The 26,475-nt window shown below is 46.2% G+C and overlaps 1 protein-coding gene and 1 non-coding gene across 2 annotated transcripts in view; one reads left to right on the top strand and one right to left on the bottom strand.

The window, feature by feature from the left end:
• Nucleotides 1-8,056: 8,056 nt before the first annotated feature.
• Nucleotides 8,057-8,133, bottom strand: TRNAV-AAC (transfer RNA valine (anticodon AAC)). The gene has a single exon. It is a non-coding gene; the product is annotated as a tRNA-Val (tRNA).
• Nucleotides 8,134-11,026: 2,893 nt separating this feature from the next.
• ERCC3 (ERCC excision repair 3, TFIIH core complex helicase subunit) overlaps nucleotides 11,027-26,475 on the top strand; it is a 29,462-nt gene continuing 14,013 nt past the window's right edge. Inside the window, exons 1-9 of the mRNA XM_066345253.1 lie at nucleotides 11,027-11,179; nucleotides 11,417-11,622; nucleotides 12,155-12,391; nucleotides 14,044-14,093; nucleotides 14,506-14,641; nucleotides 14,811-14,975; nucleotides 15,444-15,648; nucleotides 16,832-17,146; nucleotides 23,480-23,664. Of these exons, the coding sequence (XP_066201350.1) occupies nucleotides 11,152-11,179; nucleotides 11,417-11,622; nucleotides 12,155-12,391; nucleotides 14,044-14,093; nucleotides 14,506-14,641; nucleotides 14,811-14,975; nucleotides 15,444-15,648; nucleotides 16,832-17,146; nucleotides 23,480-23,664 (1,527 nt within the window). The 5' untranslated portion in view covers nucleotides 11,027-11,151. The remainder of the gene's footprint in view (nucleotides 11,180-11,416; nucleotides 11,623-12,154; nucleotides 12,392-14,043; nucleotides 14,094-14,505; nucleotides 14,642-14,810; nucleotides 14,976-15,443; nucleotides 15,649-16,831; nucleotides 17,147-23,479; nucleotides 23,665-26,475) is intronic.

The following is a 26,475-nucleotide window of genomic DNA, read 5'->3' on the forward strand; positions in this document are numbered from 1 at the left end:
TTAAGATATAGCTATAAAAGCCCCAAATTAAGGCTGTGTCCAACAATGGGGGTTAGTATAACAAAGTACCACACACTGGGTGGCTTACATCAGAAATTTGTCTCAGCTCTGGAGGCTAGAAGTCTAAAATGCTTCCTCTGGAACCTGTGGGGAAAACCTCCTGGGCTTCTTCCTAGGTGTTCCTTGGCTCACAGTAACCTAACTCCAGTCTCTGCCTCTGTCTTCACATGGCGTTCTCCCTTAGTATCTGTCCCTCTGTATACTTCTCTTTTTTATGAGGACACCACAGTCATATGGGATGAAGGCCCACCCTAATGACCTCTAAAAACCCTGTTTCCACATAAGGTCACATTGCGAGGGACTGGAGGTTATGACATCAAAATAACTTTTTTTTCGGGGGGTAATGCAAACCCATTATAGTCTATTCTGTGGCCCCTAAAATTTCATATCCTACCCACATGCAAAATACAGTCACCCTATCCCACTATACCTCCCAGCTTTAATCATTCCAGTATCCATGCTAAGTCCTATATTTTATCTAAACATCAAATTAAATTATCTAAATCATTCAAGTCAATTATGGGTAAGACTTGATATATGATTCATACAGGAACAAAATTCATTTTCATCTGTGAACCTATCAAACCAGACTAGTTATCTACTTTCAAGGGGGACAGATGGAGGATAGACATTTCTATTTTAGAAGGGAGAAGAAATCCAAAGGAAAAGCCTGGGTCCCAAGCAAGTCTGAAACCTAACAGGGAAACAGACCACATTCAATTTTAAGGCTCAGTGAAAGTCCTCATTGACTCCATGCTATGACCTGAGGAGACTACAGGGGTGGTGGAGTTGCCTCCTCAGAACCAAGGAGGTGGCCCAAAGTCATTGGACCTGCAGCCTGGGCCTGGGCCCCACTCTGGCCCATGGTGGCAGGCAGCAGCAGCCCTGCTGTTCTCTGAACTGCCCTCACATCATTCTTCCCTTTTCTGAAATAGATCAGATTTGCAGCCAGACAGCTATGTCAGTCCCTTTCTTGCCCATAGAATTCCAGAAGACTGATGGCCTTCACCTAGCCCCACATCTGCCCCCTTTCAAACTGGCACAGTTTCTGCTGAGGTCTTTGATTGCATCCATAAGTCACATTTTGGGTGGTTTTCTTTCTCCCCATTTTTGGCTGCCTTTTTGTGTTTGTTTCTATATAGTAGATAGATCTCCTGTGATTCCTATTCTTTATGGGGTAGCCTTATATAGTAGGTATTCTGTTGGGTCCATTGGTGTAGACTCCTTGATCACCTGCGCTGGGTGCTTCAGGACTGTCCCTTGTGTGGGTTATATTGGCCATCATGTAATTGAGTCTTGAATTCTATTGGCCTGTTGTGCATGGGATCAACCCTCAGGCTGGCTCTGAGGCTCTACCTTGACCAAAGCATGCAAGCAGAATATGCCTCAACTGGGTTGTTGCCTGAAAAATCTCCGTTTACATGTGCTGCTCTGATGTCTAAAGCTGGCCATTGGGTGTGTTGGTGCAGGCCAATGTAAGACCCTTTCTGTGACTGGCCCTCTGCCACCTGTTTGGAGCTACAAGTGATCCCCAGTTTGTAGCTGTCTCTGCATAACTAGGGTGGGCATGGGAAGGATCAGGCTGCACACCAAGGCCCACTTTTACCAGCACTGGGCCCAGGGGCAGGTCAGCAAAAGTCCCAAGGCACCCTGTGACTCACCTCTGGCTGCCTCAGCTTGCTGACTGCCTGTTAGGTCTGTCACTAAGAGAGTCTTTGGTAGAATCGGGATGATGGGGCTGTTGGATCTCATCTGAGAGGTAGGTGCCTGTTCGGCTTCAGGGAGGGTGGTGGATGTGACCCCCATCACAGAGCCACAGGTCTCAGTCTGTCCTGGATTTTGACTTGACCTCAGCAGAGCAGAGCCACTAGGAGTCACGCAGGTCAGGCATTGGAACCCAGAGCGTGGGTCTGCTGGAAGCCAGGAATGTGGTTCTATCAAATCTCTCATGAGGAGAAGCACCAGTCAGACTCACAGGAAAGTGGGGGGAATAGCTCCTACCTCAAAGCCAGACAACTGAGGCACTCTGTCCAGACCTCACTCCTTGGCCAAGCAACTGAATTCCCAGCAGGCCTAATCTTCAGGTTGGGGCAAATTTCTTTCCCCCAGGCTGTTGCCAGATGGAGGGGAGTGCTCTGCCCAAGAATGATGGTGACTGTGGTATAGGAGAATGCCTCTGTACAGGGATTTTGGTAGCTGTTCCCCTCTCTCTCCCCAGAGCCACAAACAGCAGACTCCTGAAATGATTCTAGTCTGCTCAGCCTTCCCTCCACCAGAGCCAAGGGTAAGTGACTGCTAATGAGATTTCTGCATTGGCTCTTTAAGAGGGTGCCTGAGTCTCTGCAGATTCCCATCTCTTTCCAGCAGACAGAAACCTTGCTACTTTTTACAGCAAAATACTATGTGGTTGCCTTTTCATGGTTCTGGTGCTCTGGGCTGGGTAGCCTGGCTTGGAGTTTAGACCCCTCCTTCTCAGGAGGATTTCCCCCACAGCTGAGATTTCCCTCGTGAACCTCAGCTGCAGGTCGTGGGATTGGGACCAATGCTTTTTGCATCTCTACCCTTCCTGCCAGGCTCAATGTGGCTTCTTCTGTGAATCCTTGGTTATAAGACACTTCTTCATTTAGTCTTGAGTTGGTTATTCAGGATGGTTTTTCTTAAATTTAGTTATAACTCCAGTTTGGTCCTGAGAAGAAGTGAGTGTAACATTCACCTACTCTGCCACAATCTTGGATCCTTCCCGCAAGTATATCTTTATGGTGTAAAAACACAGAAAGAAAAAATAAGCCAAAAACAATATAGCTAGAAGGTGTTATGTATGCTTTAAATAGTTTTTGCTATGCTTTATTTTGTTTTCCAAGACTTTTGCATGACATGTATTGATTTAAGCAGAGAAAATCTTGAAATGCTAAAGCTGGTTTTAAAGGTTTGGTTCCCCTACTTCTTGCAATTTATGTGAAGTAGGGACCAACAAACCTTCAACTTATTGAAGGCCATTTAGCTGAGAACTGACCTCTACATTGCAAATCCTGTGGCTGGGTCTGTCTTCAAGCTGCTCAGCTTGTCAGCAGCATCTAGAAGGATCAGTTCCTCCACCTTGAAATAAAATGAATTGAAAGCGGGACTTCCAGGACTCCTGATTTTCCTGTCTTACACTCTTCCCCAACCAGGGTTGCCCAATTCTCCCTCTCATTTTCCAGCCTCTTCACTAAAATGTTCTCTGATCTTTTCTCTTACCTGGGTTCATTCCCTAGGTAACTTCAGTTAGTTCTAATGGCTTCAGTACCATAGATATGTTGACAATTCCCAAACTTATTCTAGGTCCCAGAACTTCAGACTTAAACCTAGCTACCTTCTTGACACTTTATTTGATTGTCTAACAGGTTACTTCTATGGTCTGAATCGCATCTTACCCACAATTCACATGTCAAAGGCCTAACCCCTAATGTGACTATATTTGGAGACAGAGCCTGTGAGGAGGTGATAAAGGTTAAATGAGGTAGTAAGGGCCCTGCCTTTTTACCCACCCTTATTGGAAGAGACACCAGAGGGCCTGCTCTTTCTCCAGCCCATATGTGAGGATATAGGGAGAAGGCCAGAAGTCACTCATCTCCAAGCCAGGAATAGAGCAGGACCTGATCATGAACTTCCAGTCTTTAGAACTTTTGAGAAAATCAATTTCTGTTGTTTATATCACAGAGTCTGTGGTATTATGTTATTACCCTGAAGCAGACTAATACACCTACTTAAAACCTGTACCTTCCGCCTGACCTGTGGTGGCACAGTGGATAAAGCGTCAACCTGGAAATGCTGAGGTTGCCGGTTCAAAACCCTGGGCTTGCCTGGTCAAGGCACATATGGGAGTTGATGCTTCCTGCTCCTCCCCGCCTTCTCCCCCCCCTCTCCCTTCTAAAATGAATAAATTAAAAAAAAAAAACCAAAAAAAAAAACCTGTACCTTCCATTAGGTATATACTTTCTGTAGTTTCTTCAGCCAAAAATCTTAAGAGTTAATTTTTACTCCTCTCTCTCATTTTTCCATATCTAGCCAGTCAGCAAATCCAGCTCTAACTTCAAAATATATATATTTAGAAAGGAACCACTGTTCATTACCTTTACCCTACCACACTCGTAAAGCCAGTGATTTCTTTTTTTCACCAAAATAACCAAATACTTTATCTTTTTAAGCAGATAAACAGCAAAGTACAATGCAGTATCCATATTCATTATAAAAATAACTACTGAAGCTTCCAAAACATCAAATGAAGCTGAATCAATGGTTACAACTCTATAATTTTTAGCCAATATAAAGAGTTTTGTTCGAGGTCTAAGCTTGATTTCTACATAATAGTATTCACATGCATTCCTTGTGCCTATTTATTTTCAAAATGAGGACACTTGAAGGGCGAGTCTGGCTTTGTCTTGATTTCAAAGATAATGCAGCAGCAACTTGTCTTAGAAATCCCGTCTCCTGATGTTATAGCACAAATTCTGTTTCTGAAAATAAGATCAGACTAGATTCCTTTGAACTAGTTCAGGTCCCCAAGCTTTTCAAGCACCATGGTATCTGGATATGCTCACACATAATCTTTTTTTTTTTTGTCTTTCGACCAGAAATCCAAAAAGGGGCCCCACTTTCAGAGTCCTGTTATTGAGGATTTTAAGAACCACAGTAAAGCCAAGTAAAGGCAATGGATGCAATTATCCATTACATTTTCTATTAAGGAAAAATATATATGAGAGTACCCTGTCAAATGGGAAAATGATACCAATTATATGGTTATTGAAAAATAGTTCTACAAATTCCTTCTTTCAAAATTATGTTCAGAGGTATTTAAGACCAGAAAGTCGAGAAACTGTTAATACAAATAATTTCTTCACAAGGAAAAAGAACTCGTGGAAAGTGGCTGAGGATCCAGCACAGTGGACCAAGGGAAGATGGACCAATGATGAGCTCGGGCTCTGCATCTCCAGCATGTGTTTATGACATGGATGTGTGCCTAGACCAGTGATGGGCATCTTTTGAGCTTGGTGTGTCAAAATTTGCCAAAAAACCGAGCATAGCTTGGGTGGTATCACTTTGAGAAAAAACCATAATTTTGTGATATTTATAGTTTAACAAAAATGTATAATTGTAATATATAACTGTATTTAATAAACCAAAAACTAATTATTTAACTTACCTGCTTAGTGACTTCTTTGTTCATCTATCAGTCGGATTCTTTTGTTGGTCTTGATATTATTTAACTTGTGTGGGGTGCTGTGAACTAAGATAAGTGAGGGGGAGGGGGAATTCTTTAACTAACCTGCCTATTAGTGACTTTTTGTTGCTGAATTTCATTGGCTAAATCTTCAATTGAAGGTTGGTATTTGTACACTTCAAGCCCAAGTAAGCGCTACTAACTTCATCAGTCAATCTGTTTCTTTTGTTGGTTTTGATATTATTTAACGCTGAGAATAAAGTCTCACAAAAGTACGAAGAGGGAAAAATTGTGAGTAAAGCCATTGCTGTATTTTTCAGGGTGCTAAAAGTGTCTGGTAATCGGTTCCAGGCACTCCAAATTTCCTGTTCGTAGTGGCACTCTTGATTCGTCAAGCAGCACCTTTCCAGATTCTCAAGCTTTGACCTCAAGTCGACAAACACCTGAGCCCAGATGCTGTCTTGAAATTCTGCAAGTTGCATCTTATGTAAATTAAGATGGCTGCCGCTATTTCTAATGGTGGGAAACGGCACCCATAGCACAGGCCCTCGCCTCTCCCAGCTGCCCCTCACTTATCTCAGTAATGATGGTCAATTAGAAATCCACGACACCCCAGAACAGTAGATTGGATGATGACTGCTGTGGTTATGTGGTTGCTGGTAATGGCGATCACAGGGCCCCCAGAGATGCGTCCCCTGCGCGGCATTCCGCTGCTCCCTTCTCTGCCAGCCGGAAGTGAGGTCAAAGATCCCCTAACGGCCTAACCGGAAGTCCCAGGACTAGACGCTCTGTGCTGGAGTTCTGTTGTTTTGGCCTACAGACCTCCGGCACAGACTGTCTACACTACAGCAAATGCTCGGCATGTGGCCCCATACTTCTCTGGTATGCGGCTGCATGTCATTGAAAATGCCTACGTGTGTCAGTGCTGACATGCATGTCATAGCCTAGACTGTGGATAGTTCCTCCGTGTACTTAAAAAACAAGTTAAGACATTAAAGTGAATTTTTGTGTTAGTGAAAAGCCTGCATACAGAAATTGAAAGCCAAGGCCTTAAGGCAAGATTTTTGTCGTCAGACTTGAGAACAGTTGGACATGATGGTAGGCACTGAAGGCTGGCTTAGCTGTATTCAGGCCGGAACAGTATCAAAAATAAGGCAACCTGTGCCTTCTCAGTTTGAGCACATCATCAGAAAGGCCCACTGAGGCAAAAAAAGAAGCTGGCAAGGCAAGTCATAAGATATTCAGACAGGATGATGATCACAGTTAGATGGGATGATTTGGGTTGTGGGCAGGTGCAAAACCCTTGACCCAGCACCCAAAGTAAATGTCTCTGCATGTCCTGTGCACAACTCTGAGCAGCAATTTCTGTGTTTTGGAGGCAACATTTTCTCCCCCAAAGACACAAAGTTGGAGCCCCCTGAAGAGGTGAGACCACCAAGGTGGAACCTCCATCAGGGGTGGAGCTGAGTGAGAATCACAGAGGACTTCCTGTCACAGATGGCTCCTTCCAGGTCTGGTCAAGTCCTATGAACGAATGTTTGTAGGTGCCTGGAAGAGCTTTGCAGGAATGGTTCATGTCCTGCAGGGTGTCCACACAAAAAGGGATAAAGCAGCAGTTCGCTGTGCACCTGAGTAGGCATATGCTCCCACAGGAGAGCAGGTGAGGGCACTAGTGTTATAGGACAGCTGGTCACAACCATCTTGTTGCAGGAAGGGCAACACATTTGGACCAAGTTGTCGAAAAAAAGAGATTGGCTGCTGCACATAGATAGACCGTGTTGTGTTTGGATTCCTTTCTCTATTTCTTGTGTATCTCTTGTATGCTTGTGTTCTGTAGTTACCACATGCTTCATATATACCAGACTAGGTTTATAGCACTCTACTTTAAGTCAATAGTGGTTTAAGTTTGAACACATTTTAAAATCAGTACCATTTTTACTCACTTCCTCCGTTTGTTTTTGTCATTTTTTAAAACTTTTGTGTGTATGTATACCTTAATTTACTGTTGTAATTGCACATAAATTTACTACTTTTGCCTTTTAACCTTTGTACAGTGTTGGTTAACGCACTGATTTTATTATTTGCCTTTGCCAGTGAGAATTTTTTCTTTGTGGTATTTCCTTATTTATATTTTTTATGACCCCCTCAACCCCTAATTTTTGAAGAAGTCCTTTTAACAGTTTTTGTAATACTGACTTAGTGGTGATAAATTTTAGATTTTCCTTGACTGGGAAGCTCTTCATTTCTCCTTTGATTTGGAATGATAGCCTTTCTAGATAGAGTCATCTTGCTTGTAGGTGCTTATTTTTCATCTTTTTGAGTTGTGGACAAAAATGGGGAGTTCCATGAAAAGTAAACTCATAGATGATCTGATCATAAATTTCTAATGGGGACAGGTCATAGGAGGTAGTCATGCCCCAGGTCTATAACTTTTTAGTAAAAGGTTTACCTTTGCCTTAAGCAAGTCCTATCCATTGTTTCTGTGCATATATGTTAACACACTTTTTTTTTTTTTTTTTTGGTATTTTTATGAAGTGAGAAGCAGGGAGGCAGAGACTCCCACATGAGCCCTACCAGGATCTACTGGGCAAGCCCACCAGTGGGTGATGCTCTGTCCATCTGGGGCGTTGCTCCTTTGCAACCAGAGCCATTCTAGTGCCTGATGCGGAGGCCATGGAGCCATCCTCAGTGTCCGGGCCAACTTTGCTCCAATGAATGTTGGCTGCGTGAGGGGAAGAGAGAGAGAAAACGGAGAGGGGGAAGGGTGGAGAAGCAGATGGGCACACTTCTTCTGTGTGCCCTGGCTAGGTATCAAACCTAGGACTTCCACATGTTGGGCCGACGCTCTAACCACTGAGCCAACTGGCCAGGGCAACACACTTTTTTAATTAATTAATTAATTTATTTATTTTTTATTTTTTTTTGTATTTTTCTGAAGCTGGAAACGGGGAGAGACAGTCAGACAGACTCCCGCATGCGCCCGACTGGGATCCACCTGGCACGCCCACCAGGGGCGACACTCTGCCCACCAGGGGGTGATGCTCTGCCCCTCCGGGGCGTCGCTCTGCCGCGACCAGAGCCACTCTAGTGCCTGGGGCAGAGGCCAAGGAGCCATCCCCAGCACCCGGGCCATCCCTGCTCCAATGGAGCCTTGGCTGCGGGAGGGGAAGAGAGAGACAGAGAGGAAGGAGGGGGGGAGGGGGGGAGAAGCAAATGGGCGCTTCTCCTATGTACCCTGGCTGGGAATCGAACCCGGGTCCCCCGCACGCCAGGCCGACGCTCTACCGCTGAGCCAACCAGCCAGGGCGGGCAACACACTTTTTTATAACACAGTTTTGTGTGTTCACCACCCCAAGTCTCCGCTCATCACTATTTATCTCCCCTATGCCCTCCTCCACCTCCCTCACTACCTCCCAGTAATCACCACACTGTTGTCTATGTCCACAATTTTTTCTTTTTCCCCTTTTGCTCAATCATTCCACCTTATTCATCCAGCACTCCCTCACTTTTTAAATAAGCTGTAACCACCCTCAAGAGCGCATATAATATTTTTTTAAAGGTGCTTCTTTATTATTGGTCAGACTAATGCATAATTTTTCCTAATGAAGAACTCTGGTAAGGCTGAGTGGTGGTATGTGTCCTAGCTAATTGCAATGGCAGTATTCAAGGTAAGCGATGGTGGCCTAGATTAGAGTAGTGATGGTAAAGATGGAGAAGAGTGAATTGATTCAACAGATATTTATTCTGTAGGCATGAAGTCACACTAGAGCTATAAGTAGGACATGGAGGAAAAGATAAAGGGAGGCTTCATGGGAATGCTGACATTCAAGGCAATGTGGTATAACTGAAAAATCCCTGGACCAGAGCCCAGGTGTATTTGAATCTTAATTCCAACTCTGCCCTTGAGCTGATTATGTGATCTCTGAGCCTCTCTACAATGAGTGAATTGAAGTAGATAATTCTCCCCATTTCTGTTCAGGGGAAGGAGCATAACATAAGAGCTATGATCTTGGGTCTGGGAATTCCATTTATGGAATCCACTGCCTGGATTCCATTTATGAAGAGTGCATATAATCTTGTTAACTATCCTGTAGTCCAATTTCCACCTTGCTGTCACTTCCATGTAATCTTTATAGTCCCTTCTTAATTTTAAATGTATAAAAGAAGCTGCAAAACTGTTATTTTTTGGAGCACTTGCGATCCTGTTCCCCAACATATGTCATCAGTTTGGCTCAAATAAAGTCATAAAAATTCTCTACAGATTGGGACACTTCTTACATTGACAGAATATTTCATGTCAATCCCTTTTGACCTGCAAAGTTTCTGTTGAGAAATCAGCTGAGAGTCTTATAGAAGCTACCTTGGAAGTAATTGCTTTTCTCTTGCTGTTTTTAAGATTTTCTCTTAACCTTTGGCATTTTAATTATGATGTTTCTTGTGTGGGCCTTTCTTGGTTCATAAGCCAGCCATTTCTCAACTGGAGTGCTGCAAAAAGAAGCATTTCAAAGATATGTTAACCTAGATGCACAAGAACAAAGGACAGGGCTTGCTTAAGGAAAAGACTGACCTTTGCTAAGGATGCTAAAGTCCAAGGAGTGACTGCCTACTGTACCTGCCCAGTTAGAAATTTATAATCTGATCATCCTGTGAGGTTACTTTCAGTAACTGGACTCGTTAGATTTATTATAGAGCCCAATTTTGATCCATACTCTTATTACCAAACCTGTTGGACCCTGAAAAGAAGATACCTACTAAAAAGGGCTATTGGTGTCTAACTGGCTCAAATTAACAACAAACAAAAAGCAGAGCTTAGCAGACATTTCTGCCCAGGAGCCGCTCATGCAAATTGCACTTCAGGGAGAAGGTTGCACTGAACTACCCACCTTTGTGCTCATCTGCCGGCCTACAGTGGGTTCCTCCCATGTAAACCCTGCTGAAGGTCTACTGGAATCCTGTTTCAACCAATAGGACTGAGGCTTTCTTCATCCTATCAGAGCTGTGCAGCTACATGGCCCCTCATAAACTTTAGCAATCAAGCAGAGCGGCTCCATTCTGACTAATCAGGACAGTGCTTTCTGGACCAATCCAACTGTGAGGCTTTGGCGTTCTCATTTGATGAGGAGGGGCCTCCTGTCTATATAAGTCAGAGTGCACGTCCATTTGCACGGGGTACTGAAGACTGTTTCCCAGACTGGAATGAGATGGCGCCAGAGCAGAGAGCAGACAGCACAGCACAGGGTAGCGCCGTCCAGCTGGAGAGGGGCCTGGCCCCAGGGAGTGTCACAGCGCTCCTGCTTCATAATGGAGCTGAGGCACCATTGAGCTGTTCTTACAGCGGTGCTCTATCATAGCTGAGCTGTTTGCACTGAATCAAGTGTCCTTCACTGCACCCCACATTGGGGATTCCTGCTGGTGCTGAGTCGGCTCCTAGGACCATGGGCTGACACTGCTGGCTCACATCTAGGCTGCTGCAGCCCAGGCCCACACACACAGACCCACCCACACTCCAACTCCTTGGTGTTTACACGACAGTCGCGTGGGCTGCACTAACCGCACCTGTGTGAGAAACGCCTGTCACCAGAGCATTGCTCAGTTCTCCTAGCTCAATGCCCACCTGTGAGCGTCGCAGTTCGTTCACTGTCCCACCACAACGGCACACTTGTGCCCGCCGGTCCTCACCGGCGCTCAGGAGGAAAGTACGGGACGAACAGACCGTGTAACATCAAATACCAGCGTCTCTCCCAGAGGCCTGCAGTCCCATCCCGCCTCCTGGAGCGCAGAGGCGGGACTTTCTGTCTGGTTGCCGACAGCTTCCGGGGTGGGCCGGAAGTGCTTGGAGAGGAGTTGTCGCCCGGGAGGCGGCACGGAGGTGCTGCTGTGTGTTGGGCGCCATGGGCAAAAGGGACCGGGCGGAGCGCGGTGAGAGCTGGCTAGGGCGCGGGCGCGCCGGGGTTTGCCCGCGAGTCCAGCGGCTCCCAGCGGCGGTCGACCCGCACCCTGGGGCTCGAGACGAGGGCAACCCCGGCGCTGGGTCTGCGGCCGCGGCTGAGGGGGAAGCCAGCAGCAGTCGAACCGAGGGGGGGGTGCGCCGGCTCGCGGGGTCCGCTTGCGGTCGCCAGGCGTCTGCAGAGCCCGCTCCTCTGTCCGCGTCTGCAGATAAGAAGAAGTCCAAGAAGCGGCACTACGAGGAAGAGGACGAAGATGAAGACGACGTCCCGGGGAACGACTCTCAGGAGGCGGTGCCCTCGGCCGCGGGGAAGCAGGTGGATGAGTCCAGCACCAAACTGGACGAATACGGGGCTAAGGACTACCGGCTGCAGATGCCGCTGAAGGCCGACCACGCGTCGCGGCCGCTGTGGGTGGTGAGCACGCGAAGGCGGGCGGGCGGCCTCCCGGGCTGCCGCGCCCCGGGGTGCGGGTGCGGGATGGGCGGGCGCGCGCCGGTGCTGCCGCACCTGTCTCCCTGCTCTCCAGTCCTGCCTTTCAGGACGTTCTCCTTCCAATTCTGCCACAGCTTTGCGTTCTTCGCTGTAAAAAAATTAACGGAAGACATATTCGTTAGGCAGCTGTTTTGCTCAGCTGGAAGTAACTAATGTTCTGCAGTCATCTGAATTCTAGTCTGAAGGTAACCCGAGGAAAGCTGGTACGGCGGACTTTTCTGTGGACAGCAGTGGGAAGCGCTGCTGATTTGTGAACCTCGTCTGTTCTCTGCCCTTTTTGTATCTGGTCAAAGTCACAGGTCCAGGTTGGCTGAGGCATGCTTACAGCAATAGCCCTAGTGTTGGGTCGGTGGTGACAGGTTGCTTTTCCGGCAGCTTCTCTTTGATGCATAATGACAGGGAAGAGTCTCATCGTCAGGAACGCATCAGTGTCTTTGTGTCTGGTGTTTTCCAGGCTCCAGATGGTCACATTTTCTTAGAAGCCTTCTCTCCAGTTTACAAGTATGCTCAAGACTTCCTGGTGGCCATCGCGGAGCCTGTGTGCCGGCCAACCCACGTGCACGAGTACAAGCTGACGGCCTACTCCCTGTATGCCGCAGTCAGCGTTGGGCTGCAGACCAGCGACATCACGGAGTACCTTCGGAAGCTCAGCAAGACAGGCGTCCCCGAGGGCATTATTCAGTTTATTAAGGCAAGTGGGGGGCTTGGGCTGGCACTTTTGCCCTCCAGATTGGGAACAGGTGTGACACATTGTTAACTTTGGCATTCAAGACAGTACCATTCAGGACTAGTGTGTGGAGCATAATGACTGACTCCTGCAGCTGTTCCTCTGTGTTTCTTCTGCTGAGCTCATGCTTCCCAGGAGCTGTTCACAGCCAGTGGGGGCTCATACAGTGGGGAAGTAATTCAAATCCATTCTGGCCAGGGGTATTTGGGAATGCAGTCCAAAGTTAATGGTGTTCCTATTCTCTCCAAAATTCATATTTTGGAGCCTAACTACTAATGTGTTGTATTTGGTGTAAGGAAATAGTAATTAAGGTTAAGTGAAGTTATAGGAGTAGGCCGCTGAGTCAAAAGGATTAGTGTCCTTAGAAGAAGAAACTCCAGAAGGCATGTGTGCGCTCTTTCTCTCTCTGCATGTATGCAAGGAAGGGGTCATGCCAGCACACTATGAGAAAGTAGCCCTCTACAAGTCAGGAGGAGAACCTTCACTAGAAGCTGCACCACTGGCACATTGACTGGACTCCTAGAAATAACTTGCTGTTATTAAACCACCCAGTCCAGATTGTTCTGCATGACAGCTCAAGTAGACTAATATGGATGGTAAACTCTGACTAAGGCTGAATGCCTGCATTGGACAAATAGTCAACAACTCTCATTAGGGAGATGCAGAGAGAATTTCAGATGTTGAAGTGGGTAGGGTTCCATGTGCAGAGCGGTTGAACATGCTTGGGTTTGTTCTGAGGAATAGCTGAATGCCTTTCAGAAGAGATAGACAGTGTCCTTTGTTGCCCTCTGCTGATCTAAGGGGAGTTGGATTCAGACCCCAAATCTGGAGTTGCATAAGAGGAGTTCCACAGACCTCCAGCATAGTAATATATCCAGCCTCAGAGAAGCTGGCAGGGGCCCTGGAGGGAATTCTCTTCACTGGTGATATGGAAGGCCACCTGAGAGAGCCTGCACCTTGCTGAAATGAACCACATTGGAACCCTGCTGGGAGCTTCCTGCGGAAGGGTTGGTACAGTGCAGAGGCTGATCCAAGAGGGCAGCAGTGGAGGCAGGCAGCAGCCCTGGGTCTTAGTGGTGGCTTTTCATGACTGCCACACAATCTCTGCTGCATTCCACCTTAAAGACTGTCGGGAACCTAGTAGGATGTACCTTGTATTCTCTACCATAAAGAAGCTTATATACTAGTTGGGGAAATAGGGACATTGGTGAGGGGGCCGGAAGGCTTTGCATTAAATTCACACAGCAAACAATTACAAACACACACTAGCCAGCTTTGTGCAGGGAGCTGAAGTAGTACCGACGTGGTGGGATGCACCTGTGGAATAGGGTAGGGCCTGTTGAAATGGAGAGGAGGGGAGACGGAAAATAAAAGATTTCAGCTGTGTTTTATTAAAAGACATGCATTAAAATTAGCCAGGCAAGAGGTAGATTTTGCTCTGAAAAAGAAGAAGCTAATAGAAAAGGCTCAGTTTAGGGAGCTCTGATCTCATTAGCTCACACATTGGGTTTTCCTACAGTAACACAAACTCTTCATTTGGTTGGTAGGTGGTAGAAATGTGCTGTGAGTGAGCTGCGTGTTGCTAATTCACCTGTTTTATGTGTCACTTTTTGTAGTTATGTACTGTCAGTTATGGAAAAGTCAAGCTGGTCCTAAAGCACAACAGGTAAGGGGTCCTGTGACAAGCCCATTCAAGGTACTTTCACTCTCTGTGCTCTGATGTTAAGAAGCTAACAGTGAACTGTCCACTCTGTACCAACACCTGCTCCCCGAGTAAGGTGAGAAAAGCAGTCAGCAAAGTAATGTGGGCAAAACTGGAAATTTGTTCACTGGTCACCATGTTCCACTAAGCAGTGCAGCTGGGGCTCAGAGTCCAACCTACTTGTCTTTAGAAGATGGCATTGCCCACCACCCTCATATGTTGTGTCATAGCCAGTAGTGCATATAGCTCAGATTTGGCAGAGGGTTGTGGGAGAGTGAGAGTGTGGAGAGAGTTATGAGACCCCTGTTTGTACACTGTTGAACAATGGAACACTCTGAACATGTGCTGGTAAGTAGGCACACCTTTCCTCTTGTAGGTACTTCGTGGAAAGCTCCCACCCTGATGTCATCCAGCACCTTCTCCAGGATCCAGTGATTCGGGAGTGCCGCCTGAGGAGCTCTGACGGAGAGGAGACCGAGCTCATCACAGAGACCTTCACGAGCAGATCAGCTGTACGTGGGCTTTTGGGTCACCCCGGGCAAAAGCATTTAGTACTGAAGCTTCTGTTTCAGAAGCACTGGTTACAACCCAGTGGCCATGCAATTTTCTTGCAACATTCAATCTTGCTTGGAAACAGTGGGGTTAAATGTTCCCTGCAAATCCAAAGTCTTTATCTTACAGATAACAAAGACTGCTGAAGGCAGTGGTGGGCCCTCCACTTCCCGGATGACAGATCCACAGGGAAAATCTGATATCCCCACAGACCTATTTGACTTTTATGAGCAAATGGACAAGGATGAGGAAGAAGAAGAAGAGACACAGACAGTATCTTTTGAAGTCAAGCAGGTTAGTGGACAGGTTTCCTAGTTCCTTCCCTAAGCTGGTGTAAGAAGCTGATCCAGCCCTGCACAGACACTTTCTATGGTCTGTGTGAGAGGAAGGAATGCCCACCTGTTCCTGAATTGCTTTTCCCTTCTTGGTGTTTGGGCTGTAGCACCAATTTTCCTATTGGAGTTAAGTCTGGATGTCTTAGTCCTCACATTGGTGGGTCAGACTTCACAAGTTCTTAGGGAAGTACAAGAAATGGTGCCAGTGGGGCATTTTTGGTGGCTGGTTGGGTTTCATGTTGCCTGTGCTCCTTGTTTGGTTTCCTTTCCCGTGGTGTAGCCCGGCTGTTATTAAGCAAGATCTGAAGTTGTAAAAGTCTAGATAGACTGCTATTCTTTTGACCACATGGCACTGTAGAGTGTGTTCTGATTATGAGCATGCTTTGGAGTTAAGAAGGTTATGAAACTTCCCTTGTGCTCTCCCCAGGATATGATTGAGGAACTTCAGAAGCGTTGCATCCACCTAGAGTACCCTCTGTTGGCAGAATATGACTTTCGGAATGATTCCATTAACCCTGATATCAACATTGACCTGAAACCCACAGCTGTCCTTAGACCTTATCAGGAGAAAAGCTTGAGGAAGATGTTTGGGAATGGGCGTGCACGTTCAGGGGTCATTGTTCTTCCTTGTGGTAAGTGATACTTAAATGGAGATGTCCAGGCTGCCTCCCATTCTCCCTGGACACATTTCACTAAGTCACTGAGCTGGCTAGGAAACAGCCATGGTCCGATGCCTCCCTAATGCCTGACTTGACAGATACTTGAATGCTTGCTTTATGCAGGGCCCCAACTTCCACCCTGGGGATGGAGTGGTGGAGAGAACAACACTCTCATCGCCAGCTTGTTCTGGGGAGTTGGAGAGAGACATTAGACAAATCACCTAAGCAGTGTGTGAGATCTTGGATGGTGAAGCAGAGCAGAGTGAGGGGTGGGCCTGTGGTATGGGGAGGGTGTTATTTTACATGCTGGAGTTGGGTTCTTGTCCTGTACAGTTAGTCTCATGAGGCTGTCTGTGTGAAGGCCCCAGCACAGAAACTTGGGCCTGTTATGCTCTGCACATTCATGAAGGGGCAATAGCAGCCCCCTTGGCTGCTCTCTAAGGACACTAAGTCATGTCAGTTCTCTAAGGGCACTAGATTCATGGCCAGCAGTCACACAGACTTACCCAGAGGCCCTGCTCCAGATGTAGGGAGGCAGAAGCTCCACAGGAGGGACCTGTGCCTTCAGGTGGTAGTGGTTCTTTTTTTGAGGCTGCATGAGTTATTTTGACATGCATCCCTGGTAAAGGAAGAGTTGCTGTTTGAAGGAGTAGCTTGATTTTTATCTTGATCTTCAAACGATGGATGGCTGTAAATGTGGAAGCTCCTGGAATTCCACCTTCTCTGTCTTTACCATGAGTATGTAACCATAACCGCCATCTTTCACTGACCCCTGCTTTGTGCATCTGTGTACTGGGCTCATGGACCCAGCAGCACCACTTTCCCATGGCTTTGAGCAAGTCATGCCTTGGTTGTAGTCTTACTGTGTTTAAAATGGCCATAATAGTGTCTCTTATCTCTGATTTGTTGTGAGATTTCAGCATTTGAACAAGATGCATGTAAAACACTACAACAGGGCTGGCACTTGTCTCTTTTACTGCTTACATTTGTGTGGAAAGTGGGCATGTTTCCTGTTTGTGAAGAAGTTAGGCTCTGGAGCAGTAAGTGTCGGCTGTGTGCAGATAACGGGGTCAGATCTGTGTGTTGATGAGTCTGTTTGTCTCTGTCCTTCACTTCGGCCTGGCCTTGGTTAGGAGTTGTCTTTGGTTTCTTGTAGGTGCTGGGAAGTCACTGGTGGGCGTGACAGCTGCATGCACGGTCAGAAAACGCTGCCTTGTGCTGGGCAACTCAGCTGTGTCTGTGGAGCAGTGGAAAGCCCAGTTCAAGATGTGGTCCACCATCGATGACAGCCAGATCTGCCGCTTCACCTCCGATGCCAAGGACAAGCCCATAGGCTGCTCCATCGCCATTAGCACCTACTCCATGCTGGGCCATACCACCAAAAGGTCTTGGGAGGCTGAGCGGGTCATGGAATGGCTCAAAACCCAGGAATGGGGCCTCATGATCCTAGACGAAGTGCACACCATCCCAGGTGAGCAGGAGGAAAGCTGGGCTGCCCACTTATTGTGAAACGGAAGCTGATTTTCAGCTGTTGGGTTGTGGGAGGGGCTGCTGTGTAGTGTGCCCATTTTGCCTGAAAGACTTAGCGGGGAACTCTCTTAAATAAATCATGAGCATGTGGAGTGAGGGTGGGGTGGGCAGGAGCATAGCCATAGCTTCCTCAGTCACTGGCCCAGAGTGACTGTTAGAAAATGATTTTTTCTTTCTTCTTCCATCTTATGCTTACTCTTTCCCCAGTCCTGGGAAAGTGTCTAGGAGTCCTGCAGTGTGTTGGTTATTTCATTTGAAGGCTAAGGTATTGGTCTGTAATATGTTACAGAAGCCCTACTTCCAACAGGCAGTCTGTTTCTAAAAACAACTATATTGAGCCTGAGTAGGCGGTGGTGCAGTGGATAGAGCATCGGACTGGGACGTGGAGGACCCAGGTTTGAGACCCCGAGGTTGCCAGCTTGAGCGCAGGCTCATCAGATTTGAACAAGGCTCACCAGCTTGAGCCCAAGGTCGCTGGCTTGAGCAAGGGGTCACTTGATCTGCTGTAGCCTCCTGGTCATGGCTCATATGAGAAATCAATCAATGGACAACTAAGGAACCACAATGAAGAATTGATGTTTCTCATCTCTCTCCCTTCCTGTCTGTCTATCCCTCTCTCTGACTCTCTCTGTCTCTGCCACAAAAAACAAACAAACAACAAAAAAAAACCAAAAACACACAACTGTATTGATATAATTTATATACCATAAAATCTCCTCGTAAGGATACAATTCAAGACTTTTAGTCAATTTATGGAGCTGTGCAGCCATCTCTGTGATCCAGTGTTAGAACTTCTTCCTCACACGTGCTTATTCAGTACTTTCCTCCCTGGGCCCAGGTGGCCACCGTGCACCGCTCTCTATCTCTTGTGACCTGGCCTTTTCTGGAAACACTGTGTTACAGGGTCATGCATGCTTTCTTGTGTCTGGCTTCTTACACATCATATCCTGGTTCCCCCACATAGTACCTTGTATTGATAGTATGCAGTCCTGACAGAGCACAGAGCATTCAGAGGAAGTGCAAACCATATGCCTCAGCAGTCCCACTGTGGCATCTGTCCTAGCGAAGTGGGTCCCACAAAACCTGGTGTGTGAATGGGTAGTCAGCTCTATTCCAATCTCCAAAACCAGCCCTAATCTACATGCTCACCAGTGGGCTACTGGAGAGACAGATTTGTGCGTGTGGACATACTTAGTAGTGTAAAGGGACACACTTGCTGCATGTTATGCCCTGGCCGAATGTCAGGCGGTGTGCTGAGTGCGTTGGCCTGTCAGAGCTTGCAGAGTGTGTGCTGCCTTTGATAGGACAGTCTTGCAACAAAACTCCAGTGATGTGGACAGATCGGCGGGTATTTGGGTCAGGTGGGGGCAGCTGTGACTATAATGGGAGGGCACAAGGAAGGTTTTCAGGGTGATGGATTAGTCTGGGTCCTGATTGTGGTGGTGGTTACACAAATCTCATGGGTTAAAATTTATAGAACTGATCCCTTCCCCACCCTGAGAAGGGTCAGTTTTACCATGTGATAATTTAAAAACTAAATTAAAAGAACATTTGGAAGAGGGTGGGTATTTGGTCTGATTGGATTGGAAATCATTGATAACTGAGAATCATATCATATGTGTTTGAAGCTTAGGAAGGCTCAGGCTTTCTGCTGAAGTATCAGGTCTACCAGAAAGTTCTGTTCGTTTCTATCACAAGTTTCGACACGTAAGCACATGTTTATTTGGCGCATGTGTGCCTCTCAATTTTTTTTTTATTTTTTTTATTTTTCTGAAGCTGGAAATGGGGAGAGACAGACAGACTCCCGCATGCGCCCGACCGGGATCCACCTGGCACACCCACCAGGGGCTACGCTCTGCCCACCAGGGGGCGATGCTCTGCCCCTCCGGGGCGTGGCTGTGTTGCGACCAGAGCCACTCTAGCGCCTGGGGCAGAGGCCAAGGAGCCATTCCCAGCGCCTGGGCCATCCTTGCTCCAATGGAGCCCCGGCTGCGGGAGGGGAAGAGAGAGACAGAGAGGAAGGAGGGGGTGGGGAGTGGAGAAGCAAATGGGCGCTTCTCCTATGTGCCCTGGCCAGGAATCGAACCCAGGTCCCCTGCACGCCAGGCCAACGCTGTACCGCTGAGCCAACTGGCCAGGGCCTGCCTCTCTATTTTTATCACTTAATGTATACATACTGACGTAGCAAATTAACTAAAACAAAGTTGATTCACATTAGTCTTATGTGTGAAGTGATAGTTTACCCATGGCTACTGATAAAATTCATTTACACCACTGTATTTGATACGAATTTCAACAAGGAAGAAATGCTACAGAAGCATGTAGAAATTTATTGAAAGTGTTTGGTGAAGGTACAGTTTCTGATAGGACATGCAGAAGATGGTTCGAAAAATTTGAAACAGGTGATTTCGACCTTTCTGATAAGCCACGTTCTGGGCGACCATCTTTGATCGATGACGATGTTGTTAAGACCATGTTGGAGCAAGATCCTTTTCTGACAACATCGGAGATCGCAGAAAGGCTTAATTCAGCTCAGCAAACCATTTTGGACCATATTCGGAAGATAGGATTGGTGTGGAAATATTCAAGATGGGTGCCACATGAATTAAGTCAGAAGACTTTGGATGATTGAGTCGTCATATGCACATCTCTGCTTGCTCAGAAAAAAATCGAGCCCTTCTTGAACCGGATGATAGCTGGGGATGAAAAGTGGATTACCTACGAAAACATCGTAAGGAAAAGGGCATATTGTGAACCCGGAAAACCTAGCCCTTCCACTTCTAAACCAAATTTGACTCTGAGTAAGAGAATGTTGTGTATATGGTGGGACATTCGAGGACCAATACATTATGAGCTTTTAAAACCGAACAAAAAGCTCAATTCGGAGAAGTATTGTCAGCAACTGGATAATTTAAAGACAGCAGTCCAAGAAAAGAGGCCGGCGATGTTCAATAGGAAGAACATCATACTGTATCATGATAATGCCAGGCCACATGCTGCTTTGGAGACTTGTCAAAAAATGGCAGAACTAGGCTGGGAAATTCTGTCGCATCTACCATATTCCCCAGACTTAGCACCCTCCGACTATCACTTGTTTTTGTCCTTACAAAATTTTTTGAAGATCAAAAAATTCAAAAATGAAGAAGATATCAAACAAGCACTGGTTCAATTTTTCACATCAAAAGATAAAACATTTTTCAAAAATGGGATATACAAATTGCCCTCACGCTGGCAAGAAATCATTAATAATAATGGCAATTATTTAATAAAGTTTATTGACAGTAAGAAAAATTTGTATTTTGTTTTATTCCAAAAACGGGCAGAACTTTCCGGTAGACCGTATATATAGGTAGTATCTTGATGTTCCTCTTTAACCTGAGTCCCAGGTCCCAGAGGGTGGCAGCCAGGCTTGGGATTGGGTATCTGGTGATGAGGCGGTAGCAGTGTACCTCACAAGTTCATGTGTTTGTCTTTCTCCTGTGGTTCACTGGAGTACTCTGTCTCTGGTTGGGGAATAGTGAAGCTAAACGGCTCTAAAGAATTTTGAGCCTGACCAGTGGTGGTGCACTGGATAGAGCATCAACCTGAGATGCTGAGGTCACTGGGTTTGAAACCCCGAGGTTGCCGGCTTGAGTGCAGGCTCACGAGCTTGAGTGTGGGGTTGCTGGCTTGAGCGTGGAATCATCAACATGATCCCATGGTTACTGATTTGAAGGCCATAGTTGCTGGCTTGAGCAAGGGGTCACTGGCTTGCCCTGAGTCCCCTGGGTCAAGACACATGAAAAGCAATCAATGAACAACTAAAGTGCTGCAACTAAGAGTTGATGCTTCTCATATTTCCTTTTGTCTCTGTCTTGAAAAAAAAAATTTTTTTTTTTAGTTCAGGCCCTCACCAGGGCAGAGAACAAATGTTAAATAAGGGAATTTGAACAAATCAGAGTGTTTCTTGACTGTTAAATATTTAGCACACTGGACTAGGTAAAATGATAAATCGTTGAGATTTATTCAAAAAAAATGAAGATTGCTGTGTTCCTTTACAGATCTTCCAAAAGGAGCACTGCTGGGGACCGAATAAATAAACGGTATTTTTGCAATCTGGACAGAGGTGCTAGGCCCAACCCCCACCTCATCTGCCTAGTTAACAAAGAGCTACACCTGATTCTCATTTGTCTCAACCATGTTCTCTGGAGGAGGCTAGAAGCTAGTTTCTTATTAGTGTAAAGTTGGATTTCAGTGGTATGGTGTGGATTGTCTTTGAGTTGCCTTGGAAACTTAATTGAATTGCTAATGGACCATGTTTTTTCCCATGAAAAAAGGCGGATGCGCTTTTGGGAGCAGTGGTGTTACAGCTGAGGAACAGTAGAGACTGTTCACAGTGGCGTTCTCCTGAACCCATCTGTGTATATATATATATCTTTAAGTCCCTATCATTTATTTCAGTTCCATACCTTTTCCCATTCGGGACCCCGGTATATACTTGTTGTGGCTGGACCATGACAGAGCCTTATTGTATCATTATATTAATAAGAAATTTCTATTACAGTACTTGTGTATCGTAAGGGCTTGTGAATACTAATTGCTTGCACCATGGGCGGCACTGTGCCAGTTTCATTGTTTTCACAAGTAGTTATTGAGAACCTTTTAAGTAGCAGTACTTTGCTTGGCACTGGAGACAAAGTGGGAGGAACAAACAGTCAAAGAATCACAAAGTAAATGTCAAATAACAACTGTGATACAATGTGCAATGAAACAGGCCACACACAAACAGTACTACTACTGTGATTCCATTTATGTGACATTCAAAACCCAGCAGGCATCGTGTCTGATTACTGAAGCCAGAGTCACAGTGCCTGTGAGGGAGAGTGCTGGGGTTGACAGGATGGGTCAGAGGAGAGACTTCTGGATGCTAAGATCACTCAGATCTTGACCAGGTGGTCCCAGAGGTGAATTTATCAAGCCGTGTATTTCATCATATGTCCATTCTTCCCCTGTGACAGCTGTCACGGCTGTAAGAGAATATAACAGCTGTGTGACTAGTTTGCAGGGCAGCCCTAGGGCAGGCTGTTTCTGGCTACTGTATGCCCAAGAAGGGTCCAATGCATGCTTCCCTGGAGTGGGTAATCCCTGGGCTATCCGCTGCCTCCCAGGGCCCATGTTAGGTTGGTGTCTCCATTGCTTTGGCTGCCATTTCTTTCTGACATGAGAAATTTTCCCTGGGTCCTTGGTGACCCTATTTTGGAGCTGGCAGAGTTTTCAGAGGTAACCCCAAACCTGTTTTTTTCTTTCTTTGTTTTCCAAGTTTGTAATCCACATTAGGCTTTGGTATGTGAAATTTTAAGACCTGGATGTTTACTTGGGTTAGACAGCCCTCTTATTTCAGAATGACTTTTTTGGTGCAGTCTGACTTCATTCTGCAGATTGTTATCATTAACCTTACCTTTCATTGTTGTAAGGGAAGCACTTCAGCTTTCCTTCAGGGGTTAGGGGTTGGGGTTAGGGACGCAGGTCCATGTGAATCAAAAGTTGGAGTATAACCTAAGTGGTCTTCTGCATATGCTGATTCCCTGCCTCAGGTCACAAATACAGTAGACTCTTTTGGACCACACAGTTTAAACCTATGTTATTCAAGGGTGAGCAATTTGAATTTTTAAAAGATGAGCCCATGTAATTCCATATATTGGGTCTTTTAAGATGAATATTTAATACCCTTTTATGTGTTTGTTTAATTTGATAAGTCAAAGAATTACAACATTCTAAAGAAAGGAAGACAGAGGAGGTTGGTGATTTACCAGCTAATTGGAGGAGTGTGGCGAATGGAGTTTCCCTAAGGCGGGCCTGGGCTCCTGGAGTTCATCTTTCCGTTTTGTCCTTGGTTTCTGGGAAGGTGAAGGGAAGTCTATGGATCTGGCTTCTTTTGTTCCTCTGATTGCCAGGTGCCCAGCCCTGTCCCTGTAACCTCGGTGCTAGTTTCAGGGTGACAGCTCCCTTGGGAAATGCAGGGCTCAGTGGTTTGTCAAGTGCAGTGCCGCTGCTGCAACCCTGTGAGGGTGCTGGATTCGCTCACAGGGAGCTTCCTCTTCTCTGTCCTTCTCTTGAGGTCTGGCCGTGCTGATTCAGATTCCCACACAGTTGTTCTTGTCTAGAGCCAGGTCCCTGTGGTCCAGAAACCTGGAGTGTGCCCACACGGTGTCACAGGCCCGCGTGAGGTCACAAGGCCGTGTGTGGTACTTGAACATTAGAAAGTGACAATGTGAATTGCCAATTGTTTCCCCAGCCAAGATGTTTCGACGGGTGCTCACCATTGTGCAGGCCCACTGCAAACTGGGCTTGACCGCAACCCTCGTCCGGGAAGATGACAAAATTGTGGACCTAAATTTTCTGATCGGGCCCAAGCTCTACGAAGCCAATTGGATGGAACTGCAGAACAGCGGCTACATCGCCAAAGTCCAGTGTGCTGAGGTAGTTGCCCCTCCTTTCCCTTTCCTGGTCAGGGGGCACAGATCAGGTGGAGTCCTCACAGGTATGAGCACAGGTCAGGGCCTGAGCACAGGTGCTGCTGCCTCATGTGGTCCCCTCCCCCCTGTGAGGTGGGTGGTGCTCTGCCACTTCACAGATATGAAACGCAGTCACTGTCCGGAGCATACAGGGCACGGTGGCCTGGGGGGGGGGGTGCACAGGACATGGTGAAGTGAGGGTGCCCATCCGGGTGCTTGGCCGGCTCTGCTCCACCGGCCATACTCCTGCCTTCTGGGAGTGAGTGCTACAGGGTCTTCTCCCACCTTCCCTTGAGTGTCGTGCATGGACAATCATGTAGCCACCGCAGGGCCAAAGCATGTTGATTTTGATGCCCCAGAAGGCACTGGTGGCCTTCATCATTTTATTTCTAAGAAGACATTTCCCTAATGTTCTATAGTGAATACCTGCACATGTATATTTAAAACATACATCCTCAAAGGTAAGGCTTCTCAGAAGGAACAGGAGGAACCCTTTTTGGCACTTACAGGTGTCTGACTCAGTGGTTAACATATGGTGCCTTTGTCATGAAAGGATAGAAAGGGGCCTATTTGGTCAGCGTGAGTGTGAGGACCAGGTGCAGGTAGACTTGCTTTGTCGAGAAATTTCCTTACCTTTTAGTTGCATCTTTGTATTCTACACCCATGGTCTGAGACAGAGTTGCCAGGGCCATTTGGGCCTGTTCCTTGCTAGATACGCTCACCCTGCCAGGGTGACCGCAGGCTTAGACACGGCTCTCCCAGCCCCCTGCTTTCCTCTGTTGTTTTACCTTCTGTTTATAATTGCTTGAGCACGTGCTGTTTCATGTTACTTTGATAAAAATCCTTATGTATATATGAGTAGAAACATGTTATTCATACTGTGTGACTTCTGTCGTTTGCTTTACTTTTATTCCTTGCACAATATGTTGTTTTGTGATGATGAACATAGCTATAGTTCATCCTGCTGAATGACTCTATAGTATTCCATTTTACAAATATGCCACGATTTGACATATAATGGAATTTTACACAGCAGTAAAAAGATCTTTACCAGTGTTGATAGGCATTTGGTTTGCTACGTTATTTAAAATTTTTAACAGTTCTGTCAAGGTTTAGTTTACATTCTTAACCTTCACGTGTTGTAAGTAAATACTGTGCTTTATAACTTCAGAACATTTCCATTAACCCCAAAGTTCCCTTGTAACAGTTTGCATTGAATCCCTGCTTCTCCTGCCGTAGAAAGAATTTATTGTCTGTCTCTGTAAATTTGGAGCTTAGTGTTTTGTTTTGTTTTGTTTTGCTATTATGAAAAATATTACTGCAAATGTTTTAGTAACTGTTTTGTACCTGTGTCAGAATTTTTCTAAAGCATTATTGTTCACACTGTGGACTGTGACCCTGTAGTAGATGAGACATCACTTTGGTGGATCATGATCAGATAGAATAAATAGAATCTACCAGAATGTGTAATATTTATTAGGTGTATGTATTGTTTCATAAAACTGTGTGCATGTGTGAATGTCTAGTTTGTGATGTAAAGTAATCCCAGGTGTAAAGGCCACTGCTCTAACAGGTAGACCTAGAAAGAGCATTGCTGGGTCAAAGCTCTGTAGAGGTTCGCTGTATGAGTCCTGTCACGGCAGACTGCTCTTCAGCGTGATGTACCAGACAGCACCCATCTCCTCTCCAATACCTGCTATCTCATTGTTGTCTTTTCATTTTTGCTAACCTGGTAAGTGAAGTGCTATTCATTCATGGCCTCAATTTGTGTTTTCTTCTTTATAGTGACATTGAGCATCTTTCCATATATTTATTGGCCATTTGTGTTCCATATTCTGTGAAACGCAGGATTTTAAACAGTTTATGGTGAGAAAAGAATTACTGTGGTTATGAAGAACTGCAGACTCTCGTGGAGTCCTAACAGGATATGACTCAGAGGGAACCAGAGAACATTAACAGTAAAGTTTATGGACTTGAGATCAGCATGGAGTTTGGCATAAACTTGGATTACTTTATATCACATACTGAACATTCACACGCACACACAATTTTATGAAACAAGTATGCCTCATTCCACAGTGCTGGCAGCATGAGGAAATGGTTTATGGTAGTCACACAGAAGTGGCACTGGTTATAGCCAAATGTTGGAGTCTGCTAGTGTAGTTTGTGGCCTGTTCAGTGCCAAGCTCCCAGAGGTCCACTTTGTGTGTACCTAACCCTGATACCTTTAGAGCTTGTGGTACTTCACATTTGCCTGTGCTACTTCAGCATGGCAGCAGCCTAGGCATGGGGTCAGCATGGAGGAAACTCTTGGGAGGGCCACTCTCCTCGTCCAGGTGCTCAGACTGTCTTAGCTGTGACCAATGGGACCAACTTCAAACCGTCTTCAGTGTTCTTTGAGCAGTTCCTTGCTCCCATTGTTCTTTGAGCACTTTCTTGCTTTTTGGCCCAGCAGGATGTTTCTGACTCATCTGGACTTGTCCTGCCCTAGCCCTGCCATTGGCCATTCTCCATGGATCTCTTTCAGTAGAGGATGTAATTTACAAACATACATCTTGGTGTTGGGTGTGTTCATTGCCACTGGGGTACTGCTAGGTTCACTCAGTAGACAGTGCTGGAAGTGTATATGCAGTTCTTCGTGTAGCACTGTGGACCGCATGGAGGTGTGATGTGAGTGAGAGGGGCTGCTTGTACCACTGGTTGAGAGCCTGCTGTCCTTCACTTGGAGCTGTTGTGAAAATCACTCCCTGGATATCAGTACAGTTAAAACTTTGAA

This window comes from Saccopteryx leptura, chromosome 7 (assembly GCF_036850995.1).
Source record: "Saccopteryx leptura isolate mSacLep1 chromosome 7, mSacLep1_pri_phased_curated, whole genome shotgun sequence".
NCBI classification, from domain to species: Eukaryota; Metazoa; Chordata; class Mammalia; order Chiroptera; family Emballonuridae; genus Saccopteryx; species Saccopteryx leptura.